The sequence below is a fragment of the Entelurus aequoreus genome, linkage group LG19, assembly GCF_033978785.1.
Source record: "Entelurus aequoreus isolate RoL-2023_Sb linkage group LG19, RoL_Eaeq_v1.1, whole genome shotgun sequence".
In the NCBI taxonomy this organism is placed as follows: domain Eukaryota; kingdom Metazoa; phylum Chordata; class Actinopteri; order Syngnathiformes; family Syngnathidae; genus Entelurus; species Entelurus aequoreus.
The window spans coordinates 35,409,389-35,424,388 of NC_084749.1; the positions used below are offsets into that span (position 1 = coordinate 35,409,389).

At 38.0% G+C, this 15,000-nt stretch overlaps 1 protein-coding gene across 1 annotated transcript in view; it reads right to left on the reverse strand.

Annotated features, from left to right (window-relative positions):
- nek7 (NIMA-related kinase 7) overlaps positions 1 to 15,000 on the reverse strand; it is a 143,293-nt gene that overhangs the window by 27,341 nt on the left and 100,952 nt on the right. Inside the window, exons 6-7 of the mRNA XM_062028405.1 lie at positions 9,005 to 9,113; positions 6,111 to 6,218 (exon numbers count right to left, since the gene is read on the reverse strand). Coding sequence (XP_061884389.1) covers positions 6,111 to 6,218; positions 9,005 to 9,113 — 217 coding nt within the window. The remainder of the gene's footprint in view (positions 1 to 6,110; positions 6,219 to 9,004; positions 9,114 to 15,000) is intronic.

Below are 15,000 nucleotides of genomic sequence, written 5' to 3' on the forward strand. Positions count from 1 at the left end.
TCTACAAACTATTTATGAAGTTTATTGTCTGCCGCGTTTGGGAAAAAAAAAAAAAATAGCGGTGATGTTTGTCTTCAAGATGCAGTATATATTTACAGTGTACATTAAACAATTTTACTTATGGAGAGGGTGGGGTGTGGTTTCATTTGCAATTTTGCCGCACCTCCAAATGTGACTGCGGAGCAAAATTTCAAAGCATATCCAATACATATATCTAGACCTAAAGGAAGTGTTTTAAATGTAGATTCAAATCATCACAGGAGCCCTTTTATTACATTGTTAGAGGGTCACATATGCAGGTATATGAATAAAACAGGGGTTGGACTTATCCCTTTACTATTGTTATGTACAAAATTTAAATTGCATTTCACCGGATGGCTAAATATAAATAAATAATAATATAATAAGAATACAATTATTAAATAATACATTAACTAAGTCATACATTTAAAGAGAGTTTAAAAACAGCTCAAGCGCTAACAAAAGCAGGTATTGCACAATTCTGACATGTCTGCCTGTAAGTCACAATGTTTCTTTTCAAACAAATGACAGAGAAAATATCACTTCGAATAACGGAAGAGGATTTTAATGTTAGAAACTTGTATAAAAAGGCTCTTCTAATATAAGACCAAGCCATTAAACAATCTGAAAATTGATTTAATAACTTAAAATTGGCAACCATTAGGTCATCCTTTAGCCTGTTTTTTTTTAATATGTTGGCTTGTTAAAACATTGAGCACTAACGTGAGAATGTTTATATTCTTTCAGAAAAAACGTGCACAAGTGGCTCATAAAGTGAGGGCAATACACAAACATCAATTGCACACATAGCTGTTTTTCACACTTTTATGTACTTTCTCCAAATGGATATGTTTTATCAAAGCCGGTGAGTTTTGTTGTAAAGTGGCTTCTCAGGTTGTAAAACTTAGACGACTGCGCGCTCAGTGTAAACATAACATGTCGGCGGTGACAGACACATTTCAAAAGTTTTCTGAACACTCCTGCAGCAGCAGTACATAAAGGCATAAAATATGCAGACAAGATATTGTTCTACCCACCAATATAGAACATCTCATTTGCTCCAGTGCAAGACTTATTTTCACTGATAGTACATATAAGAGGAGCAATGCCTCTGCTGACGATTTAAGGATTTCTAAGATTTGGGGATTTTATTTAGTTTTGCAAGTGGAAACAGAAACTGTTGTGGAATAGCGAGTTTTGCTTTTTGTTTGTTCCTGAACAGATTACAGTGGAGCCCCAAATATTCACGATTCAGCATTCACTGTTCTGCACATTTGCGGATTTTTGGTGAAAAAAAGAATATCGCCACTCATGCTTTTTCTCTCAAAAAATAGGCTGTTTTACTCTGTTAATTTAAAGGAAACTTAATGTAATCTTTTTTCTTCATTTAAAATACTTCCGTGTGGTCTACATAACATGCAATGTTGGTTCTTTGGTCAGAATTTTGCATAGATTATGTTTTGCACACCGTCTTCAAACCGCTTTCTGACCATGCTTTCTGTGCCGTTTTGAGGGCGGTCTTATCTCCGTGGCTCCACTTCAACAGTGTCTTCTCCCTGTCAGCCATGTTGTCGTTTTTAGCGCTTCCATATCAGGTCTACTGACAGATATAAGTAAAAACGATAGTGGAGCATGCATGTGCATGTACAAGCCAGTCTGCCCCACAACAAGATGACAGAAAAAAAGAAGCTTCCTGACAACAGCGTCAAATTACAATGGCTGACTCGTGCAAAGCTCTTTGTGTAAATTTATACCAAATATGGGGATATCTTTTTAATATATATCTATATATATAGAGAGAGATATCTGCTGACGTCACAATTGGGAAAAACGTCACAAGTCAGAGCAAATTCCAAACGACCCGTTTTGGCGGAAGTAGGAAGGTAGGCAAGATCATTATTATTATCGGAGTGTAGAACAGCTGTACCAGCAACTTGAGGGTTCCAGGTTCAATCCCCGCTTCCGCCATCCTAGTTACTTCCGTTGTGTCCTTGGGCAAGACACTTTACCCTCCTGCTCCCAGTGCCACCCACACTGGTTTAAATGTAACTTATATAACGGGTTTCACTATGTAAAGCACTGAGTCACTGGAAAAAAGTGCTATACAAATATAATTCACATCACTCTTTTATAAATATATTCGCAACGCCTCCACGGTTTGATTTTAAATTTTAAGGACTTATGGGGATCCCAAATACACAAAAGCAAGTGCCATCTCGTTATAAAAAATGGTTTTGCATTTTAGGTCCTATTTAAAATCAGAGTAGAACAACATAAAGCTTCGTAAGAGGGTTTGGAGGGGGAGAAGCAAGTCAGCGCAGAGTAGCACCTCGACGCAGCAGCATATTCCAGGTCTTATTAGGCATTTTTTTTATAGACATCTCAATTACTGTACTTGCATTTAGTTATTTTTCCAAAGGTTCTCTGCAAGTGTTTCCAATATTTGCTATATGTTAAATGAGAACAAATCTCAGGTTGACCATTGTCCTGGAACAGACTGTTTCACTTTTGTGCAGCAGAGGAAATACGTGCCAAGTGGTGCTATTCAAATGGTGACCCCGACAACTGAATGACAACAGAATGGCCAGTTCAGTTCAAAACTTGGGAGTGACTTAACATGTTTTCAGCAAATTAAACATAATAAAAGCACTTGAGCGCTCCTGTCTTATAGAGAAACTTGGACCAGTGTAAAAACATTACCAGATCCTCGCATTGACATTTAAATCTCCTTAAAGGGGTCCTATTATGCAAAATCAACTTTCCTTAACTGTTGGTACCTGTTTTTGGGATCCCGAAAATTTGAAATCAAACCATGGGGGCATGGCGGAGATATTTACAAAACAATCTTGCTTTCTTCCAAACGAAATTTTGGAATTTGAGACTTTTTTCTATCCTCTTGTTGTGGGGCAGACTGGCTTGTACATGCACATGCATCCTCAGCGGTAGCCCTTTCTATTAAAAAGTGGCTAACATTTCTAACATATATCTGTCAGTAGACACAATATGGAAGCGCTAAAAACTATAACATTGCTGACAGGTTGGAGATGCAGTCAAAGGGGTTTGACCTGGAGGAGGGCTTGGGCACGTAAATAAAACCACCCACAAAACACAGCATTCTGACGAGACAGTCACAAAGCGGCATGAAGATTGTCTGTAAAACAAAAACTGTGCAACTTTGACCAAAGAAAATTTAAATGTAGAAATTAAAATGTTTCAAATAAAAAATACAAATAAACACACATCATAACGTGATGTGTTTTTAATGCAAGCATCTACTGCAGTCGACAATCGTTTTTTGCAAAATATGGCTATTTTTTTCTGAAATTTGTAACTTTGACGAAAGAAATAGACCAAAAACAAACGCCACTGCCGAGAATGCTGGTTCTCAAAATAAAAATAATATTGAAGGGAGAAGCCCGGCCCCCCCGGTCACTATCTTTTAAGAAAAGTGGCCCCTAGAATGATCTAGTTGAATATCCCTGCCGTAGAGAAGTTGTGTCAGAGTCTCCTTTCTCTTTATTTACTACTCCTCCAGTTCCCATGGTTAACACCTCCCTCATTACAGATTTTAATCACAGATGTGTTTTACTACTTATTACTGGCAATTGGTTGGTGTCCTGTTTTTTAATGATTGCATCAGCTTTCTATTAAAACCATTGTTTCTGTTCCTCAATTGGCTTTACTTTTTCCTTTTGCACATATCTACCCTTCACCTCTGCTCTGATTTTAAGGGTGAAGTATGGCAGCTGGACATAGCTGGGGAAAATACACACTAAAGTTTTAAAGAAAGGATGTGCTTTTGGAAAAAAAAAGTTCCATGGAAAGGTTCAGAAAGAGAGTGAAAGGATGAGTCCTCTATGGATTGCCTCCTGTTATTTGCACATAAATTGAAACTTAAGTCATACTATTCTGCTGGGGGGGCGTCAGTTACACACATGTATTTTTCAGTACCATCAAGAAAGAATCTAAGTACAAAATAGTAACTGTGTTTGAATGAATATTAACAATTTTGTAATTTATGCAGCAAAACATGAAATATATGTAGAATGGGAGTGAAGGTGACCCCCCTTTGGGAATAGAGTTGTCTGTCTTCAGTCAGCCTAAAGAGGGTGCTGTGGCCTTAACGTTTAATGAGCAATCAGACATTTTCACAGTCATCCTGATATTCACACCTTCTCAGGGGGTGCTGCTGCTTTCTGCTGCAGCACAAGGGCCTAGAATAGCATGCTGTGTGTGGTAATAACGGTTTGACATAGGGATGTGAGTCAGTGTGAATGACAGTGGAAAATACATGACATATTCCAATCTATTTCATTTAGTTTGGTATGCCAGCAAGAAGTTAGGGCAGCACTTTCTGTTTATTAATGAAGCTGCCATACAGAGATTAATTTGAACACAGCTAACACAAAATAAAGTGTCAAATTGTATTAACAAATGGACTGGACCATGAATAGCAGGTTCCGCACTACCCTGTAGATTTGGTGTTATGTTATGTACAGTGGTACCTCAACCTAAAAGTGTTTTGAGGTAACAGATATCTCTCGGCTAATTGTTATGCTTTACGTTGCAAGCAAATACTTTAGGTACAAGCATCCCTTTGCTAATGTCACAGTGAATCACGTAAGATACGTCCAAAACATCTGGTCTAACTCATATAAACTTTAGCTTATAGCTACAGGTGGAGATAACTTTGTTTTTCCATGCATTGGAAGGAAGAAAGTGGTTGTGAAGGACAGTGCTAAGAAAGAGGATATTCATTAAAATAAATAAAAAGTTGAAAGTTCAATTGCAATAAAAAACATGACAGAGAGTCGGTAATTTGGTGAAGCAATTTGAGCGTATCACTGCTAGTCTGAAGCAGAATGAGTCTAACGCCAGCTTAGACTGTAAAAATTATGTATAAATGTACAATGATAAATTGTATAAAGATATCGAAACGGTGGACATTTATCTAAGAACATTTGGAGAAGCTTTTAGCGGTGTGTTTGACATAGAAGCATCTGGAAGAACATACCGTAGAAGTCAACTCTCAAATGGACAATATTATGACATTACTTCATAAAACTTCTGTAGTTGTAACTCAACTTAATAGTTGTTTGTACTACATTCTATTGTATTGTTTTTATAGAATATTTCTTATGTAAAAGTTAATTCCTTTTTAAAGGCATGTTACATGGTAAAATTGTGCTGTTTTGGGGCAAGCCAAGCACCAATTAAAATGATTTAAATTAATTTCAAAAGGAGCTGTTAATTTATTTTGAGTGAAGAGGTGCGTCACAGAACCAATTAAGCTCGTAAGTTGAGGTACTACTGTACATCATGTGCTACCAATGATCTAATCACATATTTTTTATAGAACTTTCTTTACTTTGTGATGCATTAGAGTCATAGGGATAAATGCCATTTTGTGCAGGCAGTTTTCAAATTGTCAATTGGGGGACGACTGTTTTTAAACACTTTAGACACCTTTGAAGTGAGCAAGTCTATTCGTGTCTACTTAAAAGTGAAACAAATGTCTGTAACTGTATTTTCAGTAATTAATTATCACTCAAATAACTTGATCGGTTGGGGATTGGTATCACTCCAAAAGATTTATCCAACTCATTATAGAAGAATATAATAAAGCTTGCAGTTTCATCCTGTCGATTTGTCTCCAATTTAGTGCCCCTATTTTCGTGTGCAGACTAAGACAAGGCCAACGTTGCAATTATCTTAGTTTTTATATCTTTAAAGAAAAATCTTGTGTCATCAGATTTTATTTCCTATGGCAAACACACACGCTTAATGCCAACAGTAACTCTGATTGTAAACTTTGCCAACTTGTTTTATGGAACACAGGCCCGATCAGAGCTGTGTCAAATGCTTGTGCTTTGTATCCATCTGTACAAAGGTTAAAGGGCAATGCAACAGGAAGTGGCTAAGTGGTCTATGAAGCAGTCGGTCAAAAGTCTGATTAGGCATCATGGCTAAATGACACATGGCCCTGCCCTCACTTAATGAAACAAATCCAACTGCAGGTGATTATTGAGGGCTGCCTTTATGTATGCATTTGTGTGCCCAAACAATATCTATATATTGCTGTGAATTACCAAGAGAGTGAGCTGCGGTGGTTTTGGAGCTGAAGAAGCGTCCGAGTCCAAGATCTCCTAACTTCACTACTCCTGTAGCTGTGATGAATACGTTGGCTGGCTTGATATCTGGAGAAGAAACCATTGGTCAGTTTGTTGCCATTAAACTCAAACTCTTTGGATGTTAAAATGTATTTCTCTTCATTAAGTCTTGAAATGACTAGCAATTCTACAAACATATAAAGCAAAAGGTTTGGTTTTGGAGTAGCCTTTGATATTTATTGTTTCTGTAGAATTGTTAAGCAGCTTTTGAATGGACCTTTTCTGTAACCTGGTCGTTAAAGCTCAGAGTTCCAGGTTCATTAGTGTCCCTGTTCACTAATCAGGGACAGTCCAACGGAAGTATATCACCTGTAGCTGTGTGTGTGTGTACGTGTTTGTGTGTCTATCTGTCTGTGTGTGCTTCAAACATCATTTGACTATGTGCTATTGAAAGCACAAGGCGCCATTAACACCCTGGACTCTGTTTTGTTGAACACACAACTGCTAAAACAGTCACACATAACGATACATATTCATAAAAAGGCCCAGTTTACAAATAGGACTAGACGTTGTCCAATTACTATTGTATTTATTATTGTATCAAATTAACAAACATAAAACTGGAAATCTCATATACAAAACATACAACATAAGGTGGCAAAAAGCATTTCAATAATGAATAAAGCAAAATACGTCCTGGGCCAAAAATCACTTCATATTCTCTACTGCTCGCTAGTGTTACCATATCTGAGTTATTGTGCAGAAATATGGGGAAATAACTACAAATGTGCGCTACATTCGCTAACCGTGTTACAAAAAAGATCAGTTAGAATAATACATAATGTTGGATATAGAGAACATACAAACCCTTTATTTATTGAGTCAAAAATATTAAAGTTCTGTGATTTAGTAAAATTGCAAACAGCTAAAATTATATACAAAGCAAACTATAACCTGCTACCAAAGAATGTACAACAATTCTTCTGAACTAAAGAGGAGAAATATACCCTTAGAGCAGGGGTGTCAAAGTCAAATGGACGGAGGGCCAAATAAAAAATTTAGCTACAAGCCGAGGGCCGGACTGTTCGAATGTTCATTGAAAAATTTTTAAATGACGCATATAGTCTAGTGAACCTAATTGAACCTACTGAAAACCTAACAAATATATTCCAATATGATCAGATAAATAAAGCAATATTTTCTTATGGCTCTGTCAGTAATCTTTAATTTTCAACAGACACAAAAGACAAATTTCCTTTATATAAAAATCCCCATAACATGAACATTAAATGAAAGAAACCGGTATTCAAGGCACCATCAGTAGCCTATATTTTCTATTTTAGCAAAAGTGGGCTAAATTTACTTCAAAGAAAAAAACAATAATAGCAATTTTCTATCATCCACTCAACTGAAATATTTTTAAAATATAATTAAATTGAAATACAATAAAATAAAGTGCAAAAATCTATAAATCAAAAACAACACTTTGTTTAAGGAGAAGTAACATGCAGTGAAAACAAATATTAAACTTTAACTTTTAAACTTGAATTGAGTAAAAACTCTAAATATGTGATTGCACAGTAATGTTCACATTAAACCCCCCTCCTCCCTCCGTGGGAGGGAGGCGAGTTGGGTGCCCGAAACCCCCCGCTGGTTTCGGCCCGCCCCTTGGCGCGCGTGGCACGGCGGGCTCCGCGACCCGACGGCTGGCCCTCGTGGCTTGACGGCGGGCGCGTCCCGACGGGCCGCGCGTAGGGGTCAAACGCAGAAGTCTCAGGGCCTCGTGGTGAGGGGGTGGCCTGCGGGTTTCGGCCCGCTTGACCCCCCCGCTCCGCTTGGCGCGCGCGGCACATGACGGGTTCCGCCACCGACGCTCGGGCTGCAGCCCGACGGTGGTGCGGGCCCGGCGGTGACGCGCGGTTTGGGGAAACAAAGCAGAAGTCTCAGGGCCTCGGGGCCGGGTTTCGGCCCGCCCCCTTGGCGCGCGTGGCACGGCGGGCTCCGCGACTGACGGCCGGGCTGCAGCCCTTCGGCCGGCAGGCGCGTCCCGGCGGGCCGCTCGCCCCCTTTCGGAACCTTGGACCGGCATCCGCTTGGTGCGTGTAAAAGATCTGCGGTCTGCGGGCCGGTTCTAATAATAAATCAAGATCATCCCAAGGGCCGTAAAAAACCTTCTCGCGGGCCGGATATGGCCCGCGGGCCTTGACTCTGACATATGTGCCTTAGAGGAAAAAATAATTTAAAACAATTATATGCACGTACAACACTTAGAACTTTTAGCATATCACTATGTGGAATTAAATTATGGAATGGATTAAGTAAAGAAGTTAAAAATTGTACTCATATGATCCAGTTTAAGAGGTTGTTCAAAATAATAGTGCTTACAAAGTACAAAGAAGAAGAATTATGAGAAATACTTACAACCTTATTGAAAATAAGATATTCTTCATCTCAGTATGTTAATAATGACTGAATTAATTAATTACATATTACAAATCTGTTGTGTAACTAATTCATAGATGTTATTTTATTATATAAAAAGGTCAGTAAATGATTCTATATATTTGTAAACGCTCTGAAACGGGAAAGGGGTAGGATTAAATAAGCTTTGCTTCTTAATACTCCTTTTCGGGCATGATGTAAAATGAAATTATATGAAATTGTGTGATGTATTATGCTGTAAGTGTGTTCATGTTCGAAATAAACTAAAGAAATAAAGAAAGAAAACTGTACTATTATTTCTGAAACCAATTCGGACATTTCACTTACTTATTTGAACATGTTTTTAAGACAATTCATGATAATCAACCAACATTAAACCACTTTTAAATTGAAGTGAATTCTAGAGTAGAAAGTGTGTTTATCAGCTGTACCTCTGTGCATGACTCTCCGGGAGTGCATGTGCTCGAGCGCACTGCAAAGCTGGACAAAGTACTTCCACACTGTTCTTTCAGGAATAAGCCTCCTCTGCTTCTTAAAGTGCTGTAAGAGAAATGGACACACACACCAAACAAAATAATTATGCCTGAGAAGAAGGGTTTTTTTAGAAGAATAAATTAAACGACGTTTAAAGATGGTTTCAAAGTGTTGAAATCTGTATATCCTCCTGAGAACCAGTATAATCTGCAGTGGATACTTGGTTTTGGTGTATTTCTTATGTTAGAGTTACAAATATCGGAACAAAATATTTCTGTTGTGCAAATCGTACATGTCCACTGCAAAGGACGCTGGTTCTCAGGAAGATATGGCTATACAGGATGCATTCCCATTCTCAGTCCCCCACTCTGCAGCTCCATGTTTAATGGAACCCAGACAGATTTCCTCTCGTTCAGTACCTCGTCTAACTAAGTCTCGTCTCATTTTCTCTATGGCCTTCAATAGAAAGCACATGCACTCCCAGGAACAAAGACAGGAAGTGTGTGGTACCTTCCAAGACTTCCCCATCTGGCACACAGCTCCTTTGTTAAGTATTGCTTTCAGTGGCACACTGATCCATGTTTTGTTTTTTAAGAGGGTTTATTTTAGAGGGCGGATCTAATCCAGCTCACCAAACATGCGATCTCTTATTGAAAAGCAAAATCAAATAATCAAAACCTAAATTACATTACCACGCGCTGACATACAGTACAAAGTGAACTACAAAATATGAGAAGTCCTGCTCAAAGAGTGAATATGTTTATTCAGTTCCTATGCACATAATTTTTATACAGTAAAACTTTATTTTAAGTTGTAAAAAGGGACAAGCGGTAGAAAATGGATGGATAGATGGAAGTTACCCAGTAACTAATTTCTCTTTTTGGTACCATACTGATACTCACTGAGGAGCAGGACGATAATCGTTGCCTGTCCCAAGTGCTTTGGGGACTAAGTGACGTAAGGGGGAACTGCACTGAACTGTACTTTTTTGGAATTTTGTCTATCATTCACAATTATTTTGAAAAACATGACGGATGGATTTTTTTTAATGCATTCTAAATATGAAATAAACATATTTATTGGCTCTGCTTACAGCAGAGCCAATGAGAGCTCCACTATTTCGCCCATGTAATCCAATAACCATTCAAAAAGCACCAACAATACTCCATTTACATTTTGTGACTTGAATATTAACCAAGTATTAGTAATATTGTTATTATAAGCGCTATCACAGACAAACATGTTTACATCACAGAGTGGTCTGCTGTTTCCTAGTTTCCTTGCTCCCTGTAAGTTTTTTCTGGATCATAAATCATGCATCTCACCTGCACAAAAGAAGTTTGAGTAGGTATTCTGACAAGCTTTGACAGCCATTTAGGACCTGAAACTGGCGAGGACGGCACGAAAACACGCTTGGTCGGCCCGCCCCTACCCTTTTTTCCGTGAGGATTATGAGTCATTCGTCACCTAAATGGGAATACATGAACATCCTAGCAGTCAGCATCCTAATGACCACAGTGATGTTTGCTGGCTCTCCAAGACTGCAGTGAGTTTAATCAGTGATGAAGAAAAAAAAAAAAGCGTGATAAGATTTTGAAATTAATGTGGCGCGTACGCTTAAAATTATAAATGATACATAAATATTAAATGTTATTATAAATGTGCCCAAGAGTATATTACATATATACAGTACTTACATCATGTATATAAAACCTCAATGGAGGTGTTTGGATGTTTTTTAAAGGGCTTTATAGGCTCCATTGTAAGTGAACTTTTTATTGCATTTATTTAATATTTAAAATATTTAATTAAAAAAAACAAAAAACATCTTCGTCTTTCATAATGGGCAAAAGGCAAAAAAAAAAAAAAAAGTTCAGTTCCCCATTAACAGTAGCAGGAGATTTTTCTTATTTTTAAGCTCTTTCACAGAAAGATGTGACATATACTACACAATACTTGTCAGACAGCAACAACTGTTTTCAAAACATCAGAAAAGGAAAAGTGAGTCTCAGGTGTTAAACTTCACACCACTGTTCTAGCTTTTGAAAGAAAATGTGCAGATCTTGTTTCAATGTTGTTCACAGAACAGAAACAGAGACATTTGCTAAATTCCAAGTTTCAGGAGGCAGTGGCTTTGGGTATTTGACTTTGGGATAATTTTGAGTTCTTCTGTTTGATTGATGGTATGAATTTGCCTCGAGCCATCGCATTACAGTGATTCCAAGACCCTGCTACGATTGCCTTGCACTACCTCTTCCAATTGTGCCAAAAAGGCGCAAATCAGCGCTCTCACAGGGATCTTTATTATACTAAACCAATTTTTCTTAGCTGTTAGTACCTGTCTTTGTGTATTTTGGGATCCCCATAATGCCTGAAAATGTGAAATCAAACCATGGAGGAATTGCTAAGATACGATATTAATAATCGTGCCTTCTTCCAAACGAGCTGTTTGGAATTTGAGACTTTAGTGACGTATTTTCACTCAATTACGTCAGCGGATATCTCCATGTATGGTAGTGGTTCACCCAAAGAGCTTTCCACGAGCCTGCCATTCAGTTGTAGTCAAATGTTGCAGGCAATAAGTTCCTTATTTTTCTCTATCCTCTTGTTCTGGGGAGACTGGCTCGTACATGCACATGCACGATAAAATCCTCGGCTGTTGCCATTTCTAATAAAAAGTAGTGTACAGTTCTAACTTATATCTGTCAGTAGACCCGATATGGAATTTAAGGGGAAAAAATCATAATATGACCCCTTTAGTGGGGCTGGTGTGAGTGCTCAATAAATCGCACAATATTGCATCCTAAGGATCAAAGTGGTATTACACTATCAAAGTGTATTCACTTATTTAGGCACTTGACTTATTTTATTGCATGTCAATCAAACTGTATTTAGATACATGCAAGAATGAACAAACACACTACATACTGCAAATACCAATACATACAATATGTTAGTGTGGGCTACTAGTGGATAGGCAAACCATAAAATAAAAAAGATTGTGATAGAGACAGAAGGAAGGAGAGAAGGATAAACCTTGGTCTATATCCAAACAAAGCCTCAGCGAGAAGCCATTCTTCCCTTGCCCTCCTATTTCCATATCAGAAGACTGTTTGATGTCAATGGGGGAGCACATAGATGCCCACCACCACCCTCTTCATGTCTTTAACTGCAAACACTGCACATGCAATATTCTGTAAGTGCATGCAAATGCAAGGGCCATTGGATTTCATTTGAATTCTGAGATGGTCCGATTGGGAGTTATAGAGAATTAGGGAAGGGAAAAGACGGAAAAGAAGCACAGCCTGTATGGCTAGAAATAAAAAAGAATATAAAATAGCCAATGTGTGCATTGAGTGTGATTATGTTTCACAAAACACTAAATCAATGTGTTTACCAATGTAGGCTTTTAAAACACTATGCTTCTGTTACATGAAGAAAAACAACTGATTCAAATGTGTAGGTCATTGGTAGGAGCACTTGTGTACTGTATATGCATGTGCCCTGTCAGTCGCTACATAGACGATGGTGTGAATGCATCCGTTCTTTCCTCTGAATGCCATGGTGTGTGTTAATAAACAGGATCTATGAATGATCATACGGTTTCTTGGTTGGTGGGAAAAGTCTTGAAGAATGCTGAAAGACACCATGTGCGCGTGACTGTGCGATGATGTGTGCACAATCATTCAGCCTGCCATGTTCACTCTGTTGTATATCTAATCCATGCCTCTCCTAATTTGCTGTGTTGAACTGTACGGATGTGAGGTTGCTGAGTGTGACTGTAAACAGCTTGTCTCGCTGTGCTGATACAACGAAGCATCATTTATGCATGGGAGAAGACTGGGCTTTATACATGCACACTATTAATTTTGCCATACTAGCAGCAATCAAAAAACCAAGGGTTTGGCCCAACTTGGGGTAACTATGTACTTTCTTCTATGCACAGTAACAGCGAGAAAATTGATTTTTACGGTCAGTCAACTAGACATGACAACTATCAATGCTCTTGAGCTACTTGTCTATTGCTTGGAGTTTACGGACGTCAGGTCCCGCTCACGTCCCGCCAATTAAATATGCGTGGTGGTCAAGTTAGCTCTGTTCTCAATGGGTACTCAGCGCCACTTGGTCAATCTCGAAGAAAATTTCCCCTATGCTTGGGGGTATTTTTGGCTAAACGAATCATTCAAATCACGAAAAGAATAAATGTTTCTTCAGAGTTCCTCAAGAAGTAATCAAAAAGGGCGGAAGAGTGCAAGATTTGACGAAACAACAAAGAGAAAAGCAGCTCACACTCCAGTCAGAGGGAGCAGAGTCGAAGAATGCTGAAGTTTGCAGTGAGCACTTTGTTAAAGGTTTGTTTGATATACCTTTAACGGTTATTATTTCCCATTTAAGTATTTCATGATTTGTATTTCTTAAACATATGTTTGCTACCTGTGTTCCGAAAAGCACCAACTCAGTGAGTCTAAATAAAAGAAAGCAAATGTCAGCAAAACCTAAAAAAGTTAAGCTTTTACCAAAAGCAACACTCATAAATAAAGCTTTCAGCACATACACAATGTTGACATCTATAGTTATATTTTGATAAAGACATGAAAAAAACTGCTAATTGTAAACGCTGCGTGCAACAGCAACAAACTTGGCAATAGACTCAAAGTTAAATCATGAAATGCAACCTTACCCGAGCAAAAAGGATGCATATTATCCGAGAGAGTCTTGTTATCAATTTCCTTGACCCAGTTTTCGTCTGTATTGCCGTGTAGAATGGCGCCTGGAGCACAACAGTTAGATATGTCTGGGAACGCGACCGACGTATAATCCTTGATATCACTCAACAAATCTTTTTTTGATAAAGTACAGGGATCTACAGTATTCATTGCACAATTAGATTTTTTGCTCGTATCTGCTTTTTGTAGGAAGATTTAAGCCTATTTTGTACTCAGATAGTTTGCGCGCTGCTATATATATATATATATATATATATATATATATATATATATATATATATATATATATATATATATATATATATTAGGGTTGTACGGTATACCGGTACCAATAAAGTACCGCGATACTAATGAATATATATATATATATATATATAAAATAAATGTGTGTGTATAGAGACATCCATGCTTCTGCAAGCTCTCACTCGCATGGATGTACCAGCGCCATAAACTCTTTTAGCAGACGTAAAAAGCAGAAGCGTTGCTGCAGTTAAATTACCATTTATAACTATGATATAAAACATAGAGAATTATATTGTACAAAAGACATTTATATGTTGCACTACAATATATATTAAAATATCGCACAGTACCAATTGTAAATGCTGCATACAATGCGAAATGCATATAAATGACAAATTGAATGGAGAAAAAAACATTTAACATCACTTTTACCTTAATTTAACACTAAAGGCGATGAGCGGAGAGAGTCACACAGCTGGGGCCTACGAGTTATTTCTTAAAGTTCACCACTACAGTTTGTGTCACCTTTGGCTGGCACAACTTTCGTTTATTTTATTTTGCAGTCACACTCAATAAAAAAGCACAGAGACATATGGTGTAACTGTGTTAGTTAGCAAAGAATTACAGAGTCGACCTGTGATGACGTCTCAGAGGGGCAACAGAGCTGGGGGTTGACTGCCGGGTGGGGAGTTGAGCCCAGGCTAACACTGGCACGATTTGTAAAAAAACACACATTATGAATATAAACATGCAGTGTATAAATAATATGAGAAGATTGAGTCACCAACGTTGAGGATACTTTATTTGGGCACTTGGTTCCGCGGAATGATACACTGGCAAACACTCTTTTAGGTGTAATGTTTGGCCGTGCAATACCCGAAATGGTATCCAAAAATCAGGGCAAACTTTTGCAGAAAAAATTAATCCTATGAAAAGTGGGGCATACAAAAACTATGGTACGGTGTATTGAAAATGTTTTTACT